Consider the following 19,997-nt stretch of genomic DNA (forward strand, 5'->3'; position numbering starts at 1 on the left):
ACGCGTTGCGCCAATCAATCATTCGACTGTTTTGAAGTGTTTTCGACAGGGAGTCGTAAAAGCCCACGACGCCCTGGTTTTCGAGTTCCACAGGGACTACAATTTACAAATGTGGTACAAGAAGACTAGTTTCACACAGATTACACTGAGAACCGAATTAGCTACTGAGCATAGGGTTGGGCTAGAGGGACGTTAAGGCGTCAGAGCTGCCAGTATCAGTGGTACGGTTTCACAATTCGATATAACTACTAGTAACCATGGTAACCGTTACTTACAAAACGTTACTGTGTTACTAATTGTCTTAGTTCTGTCTGATCGATCTGACCGCTGAGCGTTGGCTGTGCTATCTTGTCAGGCGATGCAGACCCCATATTTTGGCCATGTACTGTACATAATACATGTTGATGGTGATTGTAGATCTACCAGGATACGTGTCATACTTAGTTCTGGAGTGACGTTGTGAGTCAGGTGAGTGCGAACCCTTGTGGCTCGCGTTGGGGTGTACCTGGTTCGGGTTTCATGCTCCTCAACATCTAAAGCAAGTACTGAAGTATCTACTGACTGTAAGCGTCGTAAGTAACTGTCCTCGTAACAGTGAAGTAACGTTTCAGCCACTCGTTTAGTTTTTGTAGCCTTTAGCTGGTAGAAATGCTGCTTAGTCAGTAACAGCCTACGCTTGGAAGGAGTACGTACATGAGCAGTGGGATTTTATCTTCTCGTATATAATTAGCGCAGTGCTGTACCTGGTCGACTGGATGGAGTTCACTAACCGTCTTTAGAACTCCGAAAGTAGTTGTCGCTTGCCGAGCTCTTCAGCAACATTACATTTTCTTGTCTCCTTCTGTATCTCCCTTGGAAGACCGATACGTGTCGTGAGTCGGAGGAGCTTCGGAAACATTCAACATGGAACGCCACTGCCTTCTAATCGCAGCTGTTCTCGCATCGACGGTGTTGGTCTTTGCACATGGAGCCTCAAGTATGGACTAACTTACTTTAGGAATCGAATGATACATGACCTGACGATGTGCACATGTGTTTCACTCTCGAGATCTCAGTCCGTTTTTATCACTTATTGCTATGCATATTTTTGTACATGCGTTACGAAAACAGGAGCAATCATTTTCGCCTGTAAGAATCCCCCCCCCCCCGGGCCCCCCCCCCCTTCCAATCCTACATGTACGTCACATGCATGCCGAAAGCAGGGAGCAGTACAGTGTACTGCATGTAGTACTTCAAGTGTAGTAATACTCTCTGGAAGCAATCATTAAATTGATTTTTTTTACTTATACCTGCATGTACATGTAGGTAGGGGTCACTGAAATTAGTATAATATACATATGTAGCGTAGACATGGGCAAAATGAGCTACCTGACATCAAGTACCATAATGACATTATGGTACTTGATGTTCAAGTTATTGGCAGGGAAGGGAATTACTTGTACAATGTCATGTAGATGCAGGCTGCAAAGTACAGTAGGACGTGCAATATAATGCAATGCACTGGTGGGTTATGCATACTTGTACATGTAGTTCAGTAGTTCTATCTGCTGGCATACCTCCACTGCACTGGCATCCAGTAAAAGCTGCAGTCCACGGCTCCTATTCAGAGTCTGAATATGACCATCAATTTGCTGTGAAAGAACAAAATTTTATCTTAGACTTCCACAATGTTGTGCAAATCTTGCAGCTTATGCTGCTATGTAATTTGTACAAAGTATGTCTGGCAAGCAAAAATTGTACCTCAGAAGTATGTCCAGAATACCAACTCAAAAATATTATGTGTGCACATGTGTTGTATGTATGTGTATGTGCAATTGTGTGTGTGTGTGTGTGTGTGTGTGTGTGTGTGTGTGTGTGTGTGTGGTTGTGCGTATGTGTGTGTGTGTCCCTGTCCATGTGACGTGCATAATGCTTCTGTCTTCTTTGCCGCACATCAGTTGTCCCAAAGCCGCCGAAGGACTGTTCCAATATAGCGTGCACTCTCCAGCACTGCCCTGAAGGCCAGTCTTCAGTCCTTTTACCAGGAGAATGCTGTCCACATTGCGGTACGTAGCCAAACAAAAACTTGTCGGCATAATTGTGTGGCATGCAGTGCCGCAGGTGGGAGAATATATTTTTACAATCCTGTACTGTTCAAGACTGCCCAGGGAGCAGGTTTTGATCGTCCATGTGTCATAGCCCGGGAGTGAGGGCTTGTAACTTGTAACTTACTTCTGGTAGCTACTGTGCGTAGAACGTGGACACACTATGTCTTCCGTAGTTGGAACAGTTATGTACTCTTGATGATAGGTTTGGCTGCTTTCAATAGATGAAGCGCACGACTGTGCACTTGCGGTAGAAAGTGCAATACAATGTAATTATGAATTCGCAATATAGTAGTAGTACGCGAGGTGTGGATGAGTGTGAGTGCACCTACTTGACCACTTGGTTGGCAATGCTTTTAATCAGGTTATTGCAGTCCAGACGCCGGGTCTAGTCTCGCCCCTTTCTAATACTCTTTCACACTTTGCATATTTATGTTATCATGATGACCGCCGCTTCTAGATCACGCAGACCTGTGCGTGTATGTGTATGCGTGTGCGTGTCCGATCGCCGTTCCGCGCAGAGGACAAAGTAGCAGTTTAGCTGCATGTTTAGCAAGTACTATCGCTACTGCCCCTGCTTGCTGTTTTCTACAATGTGTTATATCATAGCATGCTGTTGCTTTTAGCGAGAGGTTCTTTCGGTGCTCTTCTTCCAAACAGTGAACATATTCTCTGCTCTGACGAGATCAGTTGGTTATGTGTGTGTTGGGTTAGGACTGGGTGAAGTTGCGTTATGCCAGCCGTGACTATACTTGTCACAAAACGTTCCGAGGGTTAGAGACGACACAGCCATGGGCGAGACTAACCGGAATGCTGTCCGAGCGAGTTATCACAAGTGGTGCTGTGACCAGGATGGCTGGCAAGAACGAGGCAACAAAGTTCACCATTCCTAGAAGAGGCGCGAAGATCTCGGCCAGGCGCTTGTAGACGGTGCAAGCGCAGTCTAAGTATATTGAAGATGTTCAATGTATCCTGCCTCACTACTGGTTGTGTTGTTGTGGGTGCGGAAACTGGCCTCCACCAGGGAACAAAGAGGTTTGTTCTCTGTTGTGCTCGATAGGCATGGCGCAGTGATGACTGAGCTGCCTTTTGTGATGAGAATTGCATGCTGCATGATGGGCATACAGTTCGTAAGGAGGGGTATGGATGTGTCGTATCTCTCTAGTCTGTTTGGTCTAGTCCTCAGGCTGGGATGCCAGCCGGAGTGATTAGGGTGAAATATTGGCGGCCTTTTGCGCGAGGAATCATGGCATGATGTTGAGAGGCATGCATGATGCGGCTTGCACTGGTCGGCTTGGCTAAATGTGTGATGAACGGGAATCCGGATGGCGCACGAGGCTCCGCGAGATGTCGCGAGTCAGGCGTGGGATCGGGAAACCTGATGCGACGGTGGTCGCTTGGCATGTTCACACGGCGGTTAGGGTTACAGTGGTTGAGTACGCTGTGCCCACGTGCAATTGGGGTGTGCACTCGTAGGCGCGCGCGGGCCGTGATCGGACGGCAGCGGCGTGGCTGATTATATCAGGCGAGCTGAGGCGAAGAGGATTGAGTTCTTCGCGGATCAGTCGTCCTGCTAGCACTATTTGTCTACTTTGCTCATTCTTTTGCTGTGTTGACGATGGCTCAGCAACAGCAACAACAAGGCAGAGGTGTGAATGCGCCTGCTGCGAATGTTCATCAACCGTTAGTAGCTGGTGGTGCTGCTGCGGTGGGTGGCCCTGGTGCAGCGATGGCTGCAGCAGGGGGAGCGGTAGCTGGTGCTGGAGGAGCGCCAGTTGCTCCAGCCTTCGGGAGGCCTGCGGTGATGCCCAAGGCCTACGATGGTTCCGGAGACTGGGTGGAGTATATCCAGTACTTCGATCAGTGCGCGCAGGTGAACGGGTGGAATGACCCGCAGAAAGCGCAGTACTTAGCGGTACGCCTCAGAGGTGGGGCGCAACGCTTTTTGGCTACTATACCGGCTGCAAGACGGGCCGTATGGCAGCATGTGAGTGCGGACCTTGAGCGAAGGTTCGCACCACCTGCTAATGAGCGGCAGTTTAAGGCTCAATTCCGCACGAGGAGGCGTAAATCCGGTGAGGATTTAGCGCATCTGGCGGATGATCTGCGTCGGCTGGTGGTGCGGGCGTACCCCAACATGCCGGGTGGGTTACAGGATGAGCTGGTGAGGGACCAGTTCATCGAGGCGGTATCTCCTGTGGCCTTGAGAGTGAGGCTGCAGGAGAATCCTCCGGCGACGGTGCAGGCGGCATTAGAGATGGCGCTGCACCTGGAAAAGGTTTGGCGAAGTGTTGACTTGCCAAGCGAAGCTCCGCAGAGGCTGGTGGGCCCCTACGGAGAGAGCCAGCAAACACAGTTGGTGACGGCCGCTGTGGATGTTGCTGAGGCTCCAGCGAGAGGACAGACGGACGTCCTCGAGCGTACTTTGAGCAGCCTGGTGAGGACGCTCGACCAACTACTGGAGAGGCGTGATGCTCCAAGTGGTCAAGGAGGGCGAGGCCGAGGAAGAACTCGGGATCAGGAGCCCGCTCGACGAGTGAGGATGTTCACTTGCTGGAACTGTGGTGAACCGGGCCACAGGGCAGCCCAATGTCCTCGTGAAGCGCAGACGGGGCGCGGAGGATACGATGGCTCGAGGAGGGGGCCTTTGGGAAACGGCCAGTGACTGGGGCGATGGCCCACGTGCCTGGTCAGACCATTTCTTTGGGTCGAGAGTGTAATCCGGCAGCACCTGATGAGCGTGCTGTCGAACAATCCATTCCTTTGGTCGGATGCGACTCTGGAACGGGGATGTTGACCACGGGGACAATCGATGGGTTGTCAGTGGAGATGCTGGTAGATACTGGAGCGGCTGTAAGCTTAGTATCTGCGGATCTAGCCAGGAAGCTGGGCTACGATCCGGATCGACTCACGGCGGATGCGCTTGGGTTGAAGTTTTGCGGGGCAGATGGTAAGCCTTTGGTGGTGAACGGAAAAGTGGTTGTTCACCTTGGCGTTCAAGGATGTGTTTGTTCGCCGGAAATGCGGGTAGTCGATGGGCTACGATTTCCATGTGTGCTGGGACGTGATGTGCTGTCCAGCATTCCCTGTAACATAACCTCTACGAATGGCAAGCTATGTTTCAAGGTCGAAGAAAGGCGAGGGGGTGGTGCAGATGAGGCTCCGCTCCGCTTGCAGGAGAAGATTGTTCTCCCACCACACCACGAGATGACCGTGGCGGCTGTGGTGGACACTCTTGCATTCGATGGGATGCCAGAGTTGGGGCTCACGGAACCAGATTGTGGAACTGCGAGCGACCCTGGTCTCTTGGTGGCAAAGTGTGTTGTGCGGCCACAAGAGAATCGTGTTCCCGTGCGATTGATGAATTGCACGGCGGAACAAATCACTCTGCCCAAGAGAGCCCAGATTGGCAAGCTGTGTGCAGTTGCAACTGTGGTGGACGGTAGTGAAGAGTTGGACGAGGCGAATGACTGGTGTAGCTACGGGGCTAACCAGGACTTGTGGTCTGTACTGCGAGTGGGGAACCCCGATGGTGGTCCCGGCGCAGGGAAGCGCTCTCCAGGCGGGAAGAGGCTGCTTGAAACCGGTGGTGGTGATGACGATGGTCGGTCACATCATTGTGCGATGAGGGATGATGAGGCAGTACACGAGGCCGACGTTGACCAGCGTGGTCGTGGTACGATGCCTGATGGCTGTTGCTCTCAGGAGGGTAACCGGGAGGCATGCTCCCCACCTGATACAGGCAACAGCGAGCAGCCTGTGGTTGAGGCCGAGCAGTTGGCTAGGCTCAGAACCTTGGTCGAGCAGTACAGATGTGTATTCGCTATGAACATGTCCGAGCTGGGTAGGACAGACGTGTTGAAACACGAGATTAGGACTAGCTGTGATGGTCCAGTTTATGAGCCCGCAAGGAGATTGCCTTGGAGCTCGCGAGAAACATGTCGGAAGTTGGTTGACGACATGCTTGAACAGGGTGTGATCGAAGAATCGGTCAGTCCATGGTCTGCACCAGTTGTGTTGGTGCGGAAGAAGGACGGATCGACGAGGTTCTGTGTTGATTATCGGAGAGTCAATGCGATAACCGTGAAAGATCCATACCCACTCCCGCGTATTGATGATACGTTGGACGCGTTGGGCGGTGCGATGTACTTCTCGACGCTTGATCTGTGCTCTGGGTATCATCAGATGCCAATGGACGAGGCAGACAAGGCCAAGACGGCATTTTCCACGCCTGATGGGCACTATGAGTTCCACGTGATGCCATTTGGTGTGTGCAATGGCCCGAGCTCATTTCAACGGCTGATGAGTGCCGTTTTGCGAGGTTTGCAGTGGCATATGTGCCTGGTATACCTCGATGATATTATCGTGTTCTCAAAGACGTTTGACGAACACTTGGAACGACTGGAAGCAGTGTTCCAAAGACTACTGGAGGCTGGTCTTCGGTTGAAACCCTCGAAATGTCATCTGTTGAGGACAGAAGTCAATTTCTTGGGTCATGTTGTCACGAAGGATGGTGTGCGCACCGATCCGGACAAGATTGAGACCGTGTCAGAGTGGCGGTGCCCAAAGAACGTAGCAGAGGTGCGTTCTTTTATGGGTTTCTGTGGCTACTATCGACGGTTTGTGAAGGATTTTGCATCCATTTCTCGGCCGCTGGTGAAGCTGACGAGGCAAAATCAGAGGTTTTCATGGGATGGCGAGTGTGAGATCGCATTCCAATTGCTGAAGCAGAAGATGTCTTCAGCACCCACGTTGGCGTATCCGAGGTTTGAGACCGATGCGCCCCCATTTGTGGTCGATGTGGACGCAAGTGGCCATGGTTTGGGAGCTGTGTTGTCCCAGACCGACGCAGATGGTCGGGAGCGACCTATTGCGTATGCAAGCAGAGGGTTGAACTCTGCCGAGAGGAATTATGGCTCGACGAAGAGTGAACTCCTCGGACTAGTGTGGGCATTTAGGCATTTCAGATGCTATTTGCTGGGTCGAAGGTTTGTCGTGCGCACAGACCATCAAGTACTAAAATACCTGAACCGTTTCAAAGAACCAAGTGCGATCGTGGCGCGGTGGCTTGAGTTTCTGAGTGATTTCGATTACGAGGTGCGTTATCGGAAAGGTAAAGTCCATGCCAATGCTGATGGCTTGTCTCGACAAGTGCAGGATCAGAGGTGTGGCACCACAGTCCCTGATGAGGTGATCGCTGTGGTATCAGACGAAAGGAGCTCAGTGGCGAATGCTGAGTCGGTCCAGAGTGACCTTCCTACGCCCTTTGTGCGGCGACGAAACTGGACATCAGCGGATTGGGCTGATGCTCAGCAACGTGATCATGAATTGACACGGCTGAGTGAGTGGCTCAGCTCCGGGTCATCTTCGCCTGACTTGACTGGTGTGAGTCCGGCTCTGAGGCATTATTTCCGAGGACGAAAATGTCTTGTGGTGTGAGAGGACGTGATATGTCGCGTTTTGCACAGTGAGAACGCAGGAGAGGGCACAAAGTTTCAAATTTTGGTGCCAGTTGCGTTGCGCGGTCAGGTGCTGAGTGAGTACCATGATCATCTAGGTCACTTAGGGGTGACTAGAACGTATCACCAGATTCAGTCCAAGCTGTTCTGGTATGGCATGAAGAGAGATGTGGAAGACTGGATTGGTAGTTGTGCGTCGTGCAGTCGACGATCGAGACCTGTGGGACGTGGCAGTGGCGCACCACTAGAGGTCACCTGGTCGGGTTATCCGTTCGAGAGAGTTGGAATGGATTTAATTCCCGGATTGCCAGAGACAGATGCTGGCAACAAGCACATTTTGGTAATTGTTGACTATTTTACCAAATGGGTTGAAGCGTATCCGCTAAAGAGGATGGATGCATCCACGATAGCTTCAAAGTTTGTGGGTGAGTTTGTTGCAAGGTTTGGAGCACCGGAGAGTGTGCACACTGACCAGGGCAAAAACTTTGACTCCAGATTGTTTCTGAGATGTCTGTTCAATGCTTGGTATTAAGAAGACCAGGATGACGGCTTATCACCCTGCTGGAAATGGGTTGGTAGAGCGTTTTAATCAGACATTGGAGAAGATGATTTCTCACTATGTCGATGTGCATCAGCGAGATTGGGATGTGCATTTGCCGGCGGTTTTGATGGCTTACAGAGCCACGCCTCAGGCGAGTACGGGTTACACGCCTGCGTATCTACTGTTCGGTAGACAGATGTGTCTGCCACAGGATGTCGCTTATGGCTTACCACCTGATGAGATGGTCAGCTTATGCGAGCCTAGCTACGTCAGAGATTTGAGACAAAGGCTAGCGCATGTGCATGGAGTTGTGCGGAAGAAGTTGGAAACCGTGCACAAGCATCAAGCTCACTTGCATGATTCGGGAGCAGTACCCGTTTCATTCGCAGAAAGAGATCTGGTATGGTTGTTGGTACCAGCAGTTCCGATGGGGACTACTCCGAAGTTCTCCAAGCTCTGGCAAGGGCCGTTTGAAATAGTAACGAAGTTGTCAGACGTGGTGTATCGGGTGAGAGATACACGAGCGGCCAGTGTCAAGGTGCAGATTGTGCACGTGAACAGGCTAAAACGATGCAGAGTAAGGCCTAACCATCTTCACGCTGTGAGTGAGGTGGAGGAACCTGGAGATGCTGAGTCTGTCGAAACGCCCGCGGCTGAGGTGTATGTGCCGGACCCTACAGACTTGTTGTATTGGGATTCTGATGAGGATGCCCAGCATGAGACGTATGGCGGCGTGGATGGTGTTGGCGGCCAACCAGTTGTGCAGATCCCGCTACCAGTCAACCAGCCACCGCCACAACCAGCCCAGATTGCGGTTCAGACTCGAGCTGGGAGGACCGTCCGGCCACCGCAGTACTATGGGATGCAAACCCAGTTGAGAAGACGACGGTAAGCCGAATGTTGTCGCCACGAGGACGTGGCAGTCTTTTCGAAGGCGCGGGGAGATGTCATAGCCCGGGAGTGAGGGCTTGTAACTTGTAACTTACTTCTGGTAGCTACTGTGCGTAGAACGTGGACACACTATGTCTTCCGTAGTTGGAACAGTTATGTACTCTTGATGATAGGTTTGGCTGCTTTCAATAGATGAAGCGCACGACTGTGCACTTGCGGTAGAAAGTGCAATACAATGTAATTATGAATTCGCAATATAGTAGTAGTACGCGAGGTGTGGATGAGTGTGAGTGCACCTACTTGACCACTTGGTTGGCAATGCTTTTAATCAGGTTATTGCAGTCCAGACGCCGGGTCTAGTCTCGCCCCTTTCTAATACTCTTTCACACTTTGCATATTTATGTTATCATGATGACCGCCGCTTCTAGATCACGCAGACCTGTGCGTGTATGTGTATGCGTGTGCGTGTCCGATCGCCGTTCCGCGCAGAGGACAAAGTAGCAGTTTAGCTGCATGTTTAGCAAGTACTATCGCTACTGCCCCTGCTTGCTGTTTTCTACAATGTGTTATATCATAGCATGCTGTTGCTTTTAGCGAGAGGTTCTTTCGGTGCTCTTCTTCCAAACAGTGAACATATTCTCTGCTCTGACGAGATCAGTTGGTTATGTGTGTGTTGGGTTAGGACTGGGTGAAGTTGCGTTATGCCAGCCGTGACTATACTTGTCACAAAACGTTCCGAGGGTTAGAGACGACACAGCCATGGGCGAGACTAACCGGAACGCTGTCCGAGCGAGTTATCACACATGCTATACCATATCCAGGGTTCTAGGCAAAGGTGTAAGGGGGGGGGGGGGGGGCGCCCCCTACTCTCTTTGTGCCCCCGGTGAAAAGTGCCGCCCCCTACTCATTTTCCGGTTTCGTGTTTTTCATGCAATTCAACGAAAATGCAGTCGAAAGTCACTATTAGATTGTTCACAAAGGCACATTTGTCTGGGACGAAGTCGGATATTCGCCCCATACATTGCATTTAGCGTGGCAAGACCATATTGGAAAGTGGAAAAATGGGATACGGGGCAAATGTTTCCAATGCCCCCCCCCCCCTCCTCTACTATTTCAAGTTGACCTGGCTAGAACCCTGATAACCTTTCATACGTTGTGCATGATCGTTGTGGTTATATATAACCAGTGACCACTTCACCAGGAAACCGTTAGTACTTACTTGCCAACAGGTTGGTCAGGTAATGACCTGATGAACCGGACTGGCTCCGGCTGGCCTGCTGTTCTTGAGCAGCGTGAGTGATACAGCCTGGCTGCTACCGTTAATAGCCGTCTGTCTGTGACATTGGAACTCAATTGTCCAGCCATCATCTTCTTTACAATGGGGGGGGGGGGGGCTGCTGTTCTTGAGCAGCTTGAGTGATACCGCCTGTGTCTGCTAACGTTAATAGCCGTCTGTCTATGACATTGGACCTCTATTGTCCAGCCATCATCTTCTGTAGTTGCAAAGCCGGCAGGGTGTTTGCATCATTCCTTGTAAAATTGGAGTGGGTAAATAGGGGTCCTTTCCGAAGATCAATATATTCCGTGTTGATAAAAGTGGGTATACGACAGTCCTGGCAACTGAAATCCGCCCCCCTGAGCAGCGGGTTCACATTCTAGCGGTCTCTGTTTCGTAGTTCTACCATTTCGTGTTGGGTCTTTGCGATGTGAGCGCAGCGCTCAGGGGATCGGATTTCATTTGCCAGCACTGTAGTTAGAGGTCAAACGGGTGTACCTTTAACTAACGGATGGGTGATTTTCTTAACGGGCGGGTTAACGGGTACCTTTTAGCAGCCATGTTTAATTTTCACATGAGTCAGGATTTTTAATTTATCTGTTCTTGGGCCGGTTGCATTTTGATATCACATTGGGATTCGCGAATTTATTTGTGTCTGATAGTTGCGGAAGTACTTGTAGATCTACTAGGTGAGAAAATGCAACAACAATGCAGACATCCAGTGTGGAGGTGTAAATAATTGACTCCCGCCTGGAATGCGCGATCCCAGCAGTGTTGTTCCGTACTGACTGGATCATCAAAATCCAAACGGGCACCCTTTTACTGACGGTACCTGAGATTAACGGGTGGGTACCTGAGTACCTGCCACACCCCTCTGACCCCTAATACTAGTTATGCTTTCATAGCCGCCGTTTGGGAGTGAGGAACGTTACTGATTCCAGTATTGGTCTTTGATTGCTGTGCCCTCGGCACTGATAGTCAGAAAGCAGCCACAGTGCAGGTACTAGTACCCAAACTGATGGGCTACATAAATTTATCTCGGCAGTCGTGAGTTGTCTTGGTTGAACATCTTTTCACGAAATGGCTGATCTCGGCCAATCTTCATGCAGATGTGAGGAATGTACAGGAGGCAAAAAGCAAACAAATCACAGTGTTACTGAAGTAATTCTTCAAACCACCACAATTCTGATGGCACTGGGTCCCTTTCCCACTGCCCAGCCTGCAGGGAACCAACCATGGTCAGCCACCAGAACTTGTATTGTGCGTGTGTGTATGTGTGTTTGTGTAGTATATGTGGCATGTGTTGTGAGCTGCCTTTGGGGTGAAAAACCATTCAGCCCCTTTTATATTCGGCCTGGTTCCGTAGCGCAGATGGTTAGAGCATTGCTCATGGCTACCACAATGTGTAGTTGATGTTTGAGTATTTCATTCCCTCACTCCTAGCGGTGAGAACTTCCGCATGGTCTCTTTGGTGCCTTCGCTTTTTGCGTCACTCATCTACCAATTTAAATGAAATATCTGGCAAGACCAAATAAAAATTCTGGATTTTGGGAACATTGACTTTCATTGCTACCAGGTCCAGCCTGGGAACATTGACTTTCATTGCTACCAAGTTCAGCCTGGGGACATTGACTTTCATTGCTACCAGGTTCAGCCTGGGAACATTGACTTTCATCGCTACCAGGTTCAGCCTGGCAACATTGACTTTCATTGCTACCAGGTTCAGCCTGGCAACATTGACTTTCATTGCTACCAGGTTCAGCCTGGCAACATTGACTTTCATTGCTACCAGGTTCAGCATGGCAACATTGACTTTCATTGCTACCAGGTTCAGCCTGGCAACATTGACTTTCATTGCTACCAGGTTCAGCCTGGCAACATTGACTTTCATTGCTACCAGGTTCAGCCTGGGAACATTGACTTTCATTGCTACCAGGTTCAGCCTGGCAACATTGACTTTCATTGCTACCAGGTTCAGCCTCAACTCGCTATGGTGTACTACTGATTGTCTGGCATTGCCCCTGAGCTACAAACTTGCTCTGTATGTCCTCTAATGTAACAGCATTGGTGTGACACTGCACTGCATGCATGGAAAGTACCTGGACGATACCCTGGAATGCATGTACATGTACATGTATGCATGCACTGTGGGTATTCCCGGTGTTTGCTGTTCCTCCTCGATTAGCAATTTGCCTGTAAGTACGCGACGTAAATCATGATTAGTTTTAAAAGTTTCGGCGTGAGAAAAAGCCTAGTAGGCAGATGACCTGATCATGTTATGTGTCTTGTAATCCTTGCAGCTCCATGTGAAGCCATAACGTGTCCACCAGTTGATTGCAAGAACAATGAGATAGCCATGGTGACCCCAGATAGTTGCTGTGCGCATTGCGGTAAGGTTTGCCAGGGTTCACGCCTTGTGTTGATCTCCAGTGATTATCGTACCAGTACTTGCATGAGTTCCCCTTGTGTGTGTGCGTGTGTGTGTGTGTGTGTGTGTGTGTGTGTGTTTGTGTTTGTGCAAATGTAACGCGACAAGTCACTCTGGTCGAGCGCCCTGATGGACAGCACAAATCCGAGTCTGCTCCTTTGGGGGCCACATAGCAGTGGTACAAGGAAGGAAGGAAGGAAGGAAGGAAGTGTGTGTGTGTTTGTGTGTGTTTGTTTCGCGAGGCCTTGCAAGCCCGCGAGTGGAGCAAACTACTGTACGAAGACAACGACTTGGAACGACTCTGAGCATTGGCTCATGGAATGTTCGCTCTCTTGTGGAGAGTGATGGATCAGTTCTAGCGGTAGCCGTGTGGGGAATCGTTTCCGAAAATAAGCCAGATCCATAGCTCCCAGATGGCTCTCTCGTGGTGAAAATTGAACTTGGTTCCTGACCGCTCTCTCAGCGGACTGCCGACTTTCCAGTTTTGCCGACACTCGTCGTTCCATATTGTCGGCGTCGCAAGGAGACACGTGACCGTAATGGCAGTGTTTTCCAGAACCATGTGTGTGTGTGTGTGTGTGTGTGTGTGTGTGTGTGTGTGTGTGTGTGTGTGTGTGTGTGTGTGTGTGTGTGTGTGTGTGTAGGGATTCGCTGGCCCGAAAAGCCACTTCAAAAAATAGCTGTGTGGTGTAGACCAGGCTGACTAGTGGCAGTCACGTCTTCAGCCTTGCAAGCTGTTAAGGCCGCGGTCACACCAAACAAGCTATTTTCAGCTTGTGCTGAAAGTGGCTTGTGCTGAATGAAGCGGTTGGTCACATCGACCCATGTGATCCGCTGATTTTTTGTGTGCTGTAGGGTTCTTTTTCTTCGGGTCCATTTTTGAATGAGATTATTATATTTTTCTATTGAACATGTACGTGGCATCCAGCACAGGTTTGGTACTGTACTGGGAGCTTCATTGGACTCAGGGTGCTTGTTTGAAAGATTCAGGGAGGTTTGAGCTTGTAGTGCAGCCATGGATCCTGAAACTAGCCTCCGTGCCGTTGTCTGCATACTTCTATCGCACAATTGTCTCCCTTGTCTGATGCTGCCGAACCAAATCATACCTCGTAGAAAGCGCAAGGAAAGATGAGGACAACAACAGACAGCAGGCAATGAGAGAAGTTGGACCAACAGCGAAACTAACAATGAAAGCCGGAATATTTCAGAACATGATGCATCGTGATCCATGGCAAGATGTGCTTTGGATTTGCACGATTTTGTTCTTCCCGCGACTGTGCCAGAATGGCTGAAAGTGGCTGAATCCATTTAGCGCTCTATTCAGCGCTTTGAAAACGGCTGACTGGCGAAAACAGCTGAAGCCGAAAATTCAGCCGTTTCTGTAGCAACGAAGACGTCAAAAAGCGCTTTATTCCACTGAATGGCTGAATCACGCTTGGTGTGACCGCGGCCTAAATGGCGTAATCCCAGCACAAGTTTCTATGGCTTCTTCTGTAGCACTGCTATCATTGCCTCCGGCGATGGGCGTCAAATGGTCAAATGGTGGGTGTGTTGTGGAAAGCTTGCAAAGCAACAGCGAATATTGAGTTGATGGTAGTAGTGCAGTATTAATGTTCGTTATAGCCAATTTCCCTTCACTGCTGACTTCCTTTTTGCTTGTGTTTTCTTTCCTTCTATTAACCAACTTGTTATCTGTTACAGTTCCTTTCCCTCAAATACCAGGATGTGAATCTGTGAGGTGCCCGACACTACTCTGCCGCCCTGCATATATTCCAGTTCTGCGACCTGGCCGTTGCTGCCCCAGTTGTGAACCGAACGGGGATGTTGCTACCATCAGGATTGACCGAAAGTGATTTTGAAGCGTATTGCGATATCAATGACAACCGAAGCGTGTAACCCTGACACTTACAGCATGGGCCATGATTAGAATTCTTATCATCAATAATATGCGCACCAAGATGGTGTGTGAGCGCATTACCTGTTTGCCTAAAAGAAAGTGAGAAGGACGGTTGGTGTCTTTTCGTTAAACTGCACAACCATTGTACTTCGAGCATCATATTGTTGCTTACGTTCTATTTCTTGTAGTGATGAGAGAACACCATGATTTATGGGAGTGATCATGTGACCCCATGCATTCTGGGAGTGATGACATGTGAAGCGCATATGCGGCAGATTTATCAATGCCAGCCTAGCGCCTCCCGCAGTGCTGTTTTCATGGCCAAGTTTTTTTCTATGATTTGTGCAGTCCAAGAATGCGTGGAGATCATTCCCCACCAAGTAGTCAGATATATAATATCCTACAACTACCTACCTCTGTTTAAACACACAAAGAGAAAGGATCATTCTTTTCGTTTAGTGATACTTTGACACTTTAAAATTGTGGTTTACCAAGACTGCCTCGATCTCAGTAAAATCGAGAATAAAGTCCTGATCCGCCTCGCTGGCTAAATTTCAGGACCACTGTATTATTATCAGCTTTTTCGCGGCGACATCACCAGGCTTCGCATGAGCCAAATGGGCTAAAGAAGCGAGGAGCGAGCGATTTTAATGCACTAGTGTAGATGAAATAGAAGTCAATAAATAAATAGGGGGGGGGGGGGCATAACACAGAGGAGTAGAGTTGCTTGAGAACGGTTGTATTCACAACACCAATTGGGCCAATCACGTGAAACCATGAAGTAAGAGTCAAAGCAAAAAGACAACCCAAATTCGGAAATAAATAGAGCACGAAAGCTTCGCAAGACATCGTTACCTAGTAATAAGATTGCCTACCGGCATGCAACGGCGAAGACATGCCTCTGCCCGGGTCAGCCCAGCCAGCGGCAATATACATGTAATGCTGCAAAGGGGCTCCCGACCTTGCGGCGAATGTAAGAGTTGCTTAGTTTCATGACAATGCAGCAAAGTCTGAAGCTCTTTACTTGAAGTCACAAAGATAGGATTACTGATCTGGAGCTAAATGTTCTAGGTGTGCTGAAACTGGCGCCTTTCCTCTCTTCCTCTTGTCTTCACACTAGGTGCTCACAAGCACACATGGGCACCCGGGTTCTATTCTATAGAAACTGGTCTGCTTTGACTTCTCACCCATACTTTACCATGTATCTGCAGGTGGATACTTGGAAAAAGAACGGGACAAAAAGCTGCTAGGCAATGCCTTGACTTTGCCGTGCCATTAAACTGGTATCTTTGTTGCTATTAGTCCTACTAATCAGAATATGATACACAGAAAGTCTGCAGTAGACTCTTCGTATTTCTCGGTCAGTTTTCACGCGTATGGCTCCAACAGGTACAGTCAGATGGTATCCGATTTGCATGGACAGGGACGTGCATGGCTCTGCTAATGGGAGACCCTAAATGGTCCCGCTTAGGACTACATTCTGCATACAATGGCAAATAGCCCTGTCACAACCAGGCAAGACTCATGATTGTCGAGACTTCCTTGTTGCTTGTATCTTGCAAGGTGCCAGGTAAGGTAACAAGAGTTATTGTTGCTGTCGTTTGCTAACTTCATCTATGGAACAGGTGTGACATAATTATCATGCCTTCTCAGGAGACTAGACAGGAGTTCAGTTCCTAAAGAACGAGACGAACCACTATTGTTAGCTAACTCGTACCTTAAAGTAGGGACTTCAGACCATTTTTTCAAATCGGTTTTCTGTGGCTTATGTTTTGCTTTTTGGATAGGTTAGAGCTTCCTGAAGAGTTTGGTCTTAAGTTTTTCTAAATCGGACAAAGGAAACTAAAGTTACAAGCAAAATAGTCATCGCCTATCACCGGATTTTTCCGACAAACGTCCCACACATTTGAGATCACAGAGATATGTCAAACTGAGAGAACCCACTTTCCTTAGCAACGCATAGCAACCGCACACCAGATCCAAAAACAATCTTGATTCTCCGCATGAAATAGCCGAATAGCAAGGTTTACAATGTAGTGGTTAGTAACAGGAGACATTGATAATACAGTCCTGAGATAGCTTCGGACTGTTGGTGTCAAGAAAAAGAATGACCACGGAAGAGGCACTGACTAAGCTCAACATGTACATGTACAGGACATTGTATTGGCTGGGGTAATCGTAGTACGCACATCAGCAGAGATACAGCAAATAGGAACAAGAATATACAGCAAATCTCCCAGTTCGGCACTCTTTCAGCTATTCTTGCCGAGCTCAACCAGATCGAGCATAACAGCATTGGAGCCAAGAATGGGGGCATGGACCGAAACAGCCAAGAGCAATTCAATTTGTACATCAGCATCATTTAGCGCAGGATACTTCTCGCTGCTTTCCATACTGACTATGGCGGCGCTGCACGGCAAAGTACAAAGAGGAATAATGCAAGAAATAGGTCTTCTGGAAGGTGAAAACAATAAAGATTACCTTCTATCTAGACTGATTCGAGGTCGTAGAATACGAATATCACAAGAAGGGGACCCGGACGGATCATATAGTTTCTCACCTTTCCCTTCCATCCGCATACGTATCTCCGTCAAAAATGAACGTAACAGCTCCATTCTTGCTGGTCCCAAACGAAGGCAAGCTCCAACAAGACGAACCGAAACTTTCTCCAACTGTACAAGACTTCCTTCATTTCGAAAAACGGTTCCACATTTCTTTACACGACTTGACATACATGTATGACCATCACACGATTTGTGCAGGCGTCGATTTGCACGCTTTTGGGCCATGAAGTCACGTGGTCTGAAGTCCCTAACCTAGTTAAAGCGTGGAACACAGTTTGCTTTGAGACACAATACATGTACATGCACTCGATTTATACCGGTAAACTTCAGTACAGCATACTTTACATGCACATGACTTGTACTTGTACATGTACCTCCAATAAGTTACCATGCCACCTGCGGTTTATAACATGGCTCACCATCTGAGTTCTTACTGCACACCTGTAGTTTATGCCATAAGTTATGGCCAAGCTACTGTATAGCCAAGGTCCCCATAGCCCATTCGTTATTAACATGGAAACGAGGAAAACGGTGGAGCCCAAGTCTGACTGTTCAAAACCTGGTTTTATTGGTGGACTCTAACGCATAACTTGTGCCCCCCCCCCCCCCCGTTTTCCTTGTTCCCATACGTTATGTGAATTTAAATCCGGAGTACTTAAAATGTACATGTACTGAAGTTGCGCTCAGTACATAGTACATACATTGTAATACGGGTATATCTACATGTACCTACATTGTACATGATTGTATGCTCTTCTCGTCTGCCCATCGCTGCGAAGACGAAAAAGTAGCTCCGATCCGTGTACGTGTAAACATAGGGTGGTCGGAGGCCGAGTTTTGGCGATCATGCACCAGTACCGATCAGTCGTCTTTGCAATGTTGTCCTTCTCTATTTCTTTTATTAGTTTTCTTGTATGGATTCTGTTGGATAGATTGTTGTACCAGCTCTTCGCAGGCCTGATTTAAAACTAATGCACAAGAAATGATTGAGTTGATAGGATCTAGCTAGGAGTGCGTTAGCTCTCCATCATGGGTAACCAAGGTAACATTGACCAGCGCTTCTACATTGTAATTTTCATGCACCATAACATTGAAATTGGAAAGTTTTAAAAGTTTTGAAGCAAACACTAGTATTACGCAGATGTTTGCAGTGTTGTCAACCCCCTCCCCAACCGGCTCTCAAAAACCACTGACAGATGGAGCTGTGACTGACCACTTCATGTACGACGTGTCTCTGAAGCAAGGGGTGCTCATTATTGGCCATCTGTTGTCTGTAGATCATTCGCCCCTGCCTGAGATGACCATTATGCGGAAGCGTGTCGTCTATTTCCTGTACGGTAAACTGCCTGTGAACCGGCCTCGTGGCAGGGCATCTTGTAATGACAGTTCTGTCCTTCACTGAGGCATCAGAAGATAGCCAAACATCTCTAAAACCTGTTTACAAAAATGTGTGACGGGACTCCAGTGCAGTGCGTTCCTCTCTTGCACATCATATCAGGGCCACCACTGCCCAGTTTAGGAATACAATATGTACGTCACGGTCAAGTAAAGTTCGCACGATATTGCGTTACCACTGGATACAGGTGAGAAACACAACCAGGTTAGGAAGTACATGTACTACATGTAGTAGCGTCGCTTGTGCCAGGCCACCACCAATAGGCATGCACCATGCCTGCCTGATCACGGTTGAAGATGCATAAGCGCGGTGAGGGTGAGGTGGTAACTCTCACAACCCGTGCCCAATGACTGACCGCTTGCGACCAAGGGGCGAACCTCGTCCTGCATTTGCTGCATCCATGAGCATTTTGTAGATTTGGCATGCCGCAGCACCTTGCACTACTCAGCAGTATCTGTTGTGAAGTAACAGAAGTCAACTCCTCAGCCTGAGGGTCTGGGGAGGATACTAGGTACTACCAGCAGTCTGGTGCGCGGCTGCATATGCATCTGTGACGTTAGACATTAGTGAATAGACAGTTTGAATGGGACGTTGAGAAAATGCTGTGTGGTTTGGTGCGATAGGTGAGGTGGGGTTAGGAGGGTGCCTTCTCAAGTCATTATCACTCTATCATCCAATGGACGTGGCTTTGATGGAGCTACGGTGGTGCAGGAAGAAGCAAAGAACACATATGCAGGCTGGTTTTGCTGACATTCGGAGTGCGTGAAAGTTTGAGATATTGCTGCCTGCCTGTGTGGAATATCTCCCCGCTATCCAATCAATGGGAAAAGATGCTGCCTCGAGATCGAGATCATCTTCATGACACTACTCAACCTAGCCGCATTCTTCTATACCCAGGGATATGTAAGTACGAAATGCCGATCTGGGACCCGGGAGTCGTTTCTGATGAATTTTCGGTGATATCCAACTATAATCTCGTACAATGTATCTCCAACTCTTAGACAAGCACAGTCATGTACATGTACCTTTGCGGGAAAGTTGTGCTCCTCCCCATGCCCAGTTCATGATACCTGGGTATGCCCCTGTTAGTGTTACCCCGTACCAGATATCTACGTTAATGTCAGAGTCAGAATGAGATTGCTTCGAAGAAGAGACTCTGAGAGTATTGCTTGAAGTGGCTTGCGGACCCATCACGAGGTGACAATATAAATAAGGAACAAAACAAGTAGTTCAAGGTCCTCGTACGTGTGGAAGCAGATTGGCTTGGTCACTTGGTGTGCATATGAGAGGGTCTGAAGTGCTTCGTAGCCCAGGGCCCAAGAGGATGGAGACTTTACAACAGTTACTGCATAATAATATTATGCCTACTGCACAGTTGTTGACTTTACTCTTTACTACTTTAGTACTCATGGCATGCCAGTCAGTCATGGTATTCAGGTATTGAGGCTACTCTATAGATCT

General features: G+C 48.7%; 1 protein-coding gene and 1 long non-coding RNA gene across 2 annotated transcripts; both read left to right on the forward strand.

Annotated features, from left to right (window-relative positions):
- Positions 1–619: 619 nt before the first annotated feature.
- Positions 620–15,034, forward strand: LOC135808558 (uncharacterized). Its single transcript, XR_010552092.1, has 4 exons — positions 620–976; positions 1,938–2,045; positions 12,552–12,641; positions 14,381–15,034. It is a non-coding gene; the product is annotated as an uncharacterized LOC135808558 (long non-coding RNA).
- On the forward strand, positions 4,758–7,523 carry LOC135810964 (uncharacterized). The gene has a single exon (XM_065324333.1). The coding sequence runs from the start codon at positions 4,758–4,760 to the stop codon at positions 7,521–7,523; it is 2,766 nt and encodes a 921-aa protein (XP_065180405.1).
- Positions 15,035–19,997: the final 4,963 nt, after the last annotated feature.

Source organism: Sycon ciliatum, chromosome 2 (genome assembly GCF_964019385.1).
Source record: "Sycon ciliatum chromosome 2, ocSycCili1.1, whole genome shotgun sequence".
NCBI lineage: Eukaryota > Metazoa > Porifera > Calcarea > Leucosolenida > Sycettidae > Sycon > Sycon ciliatum.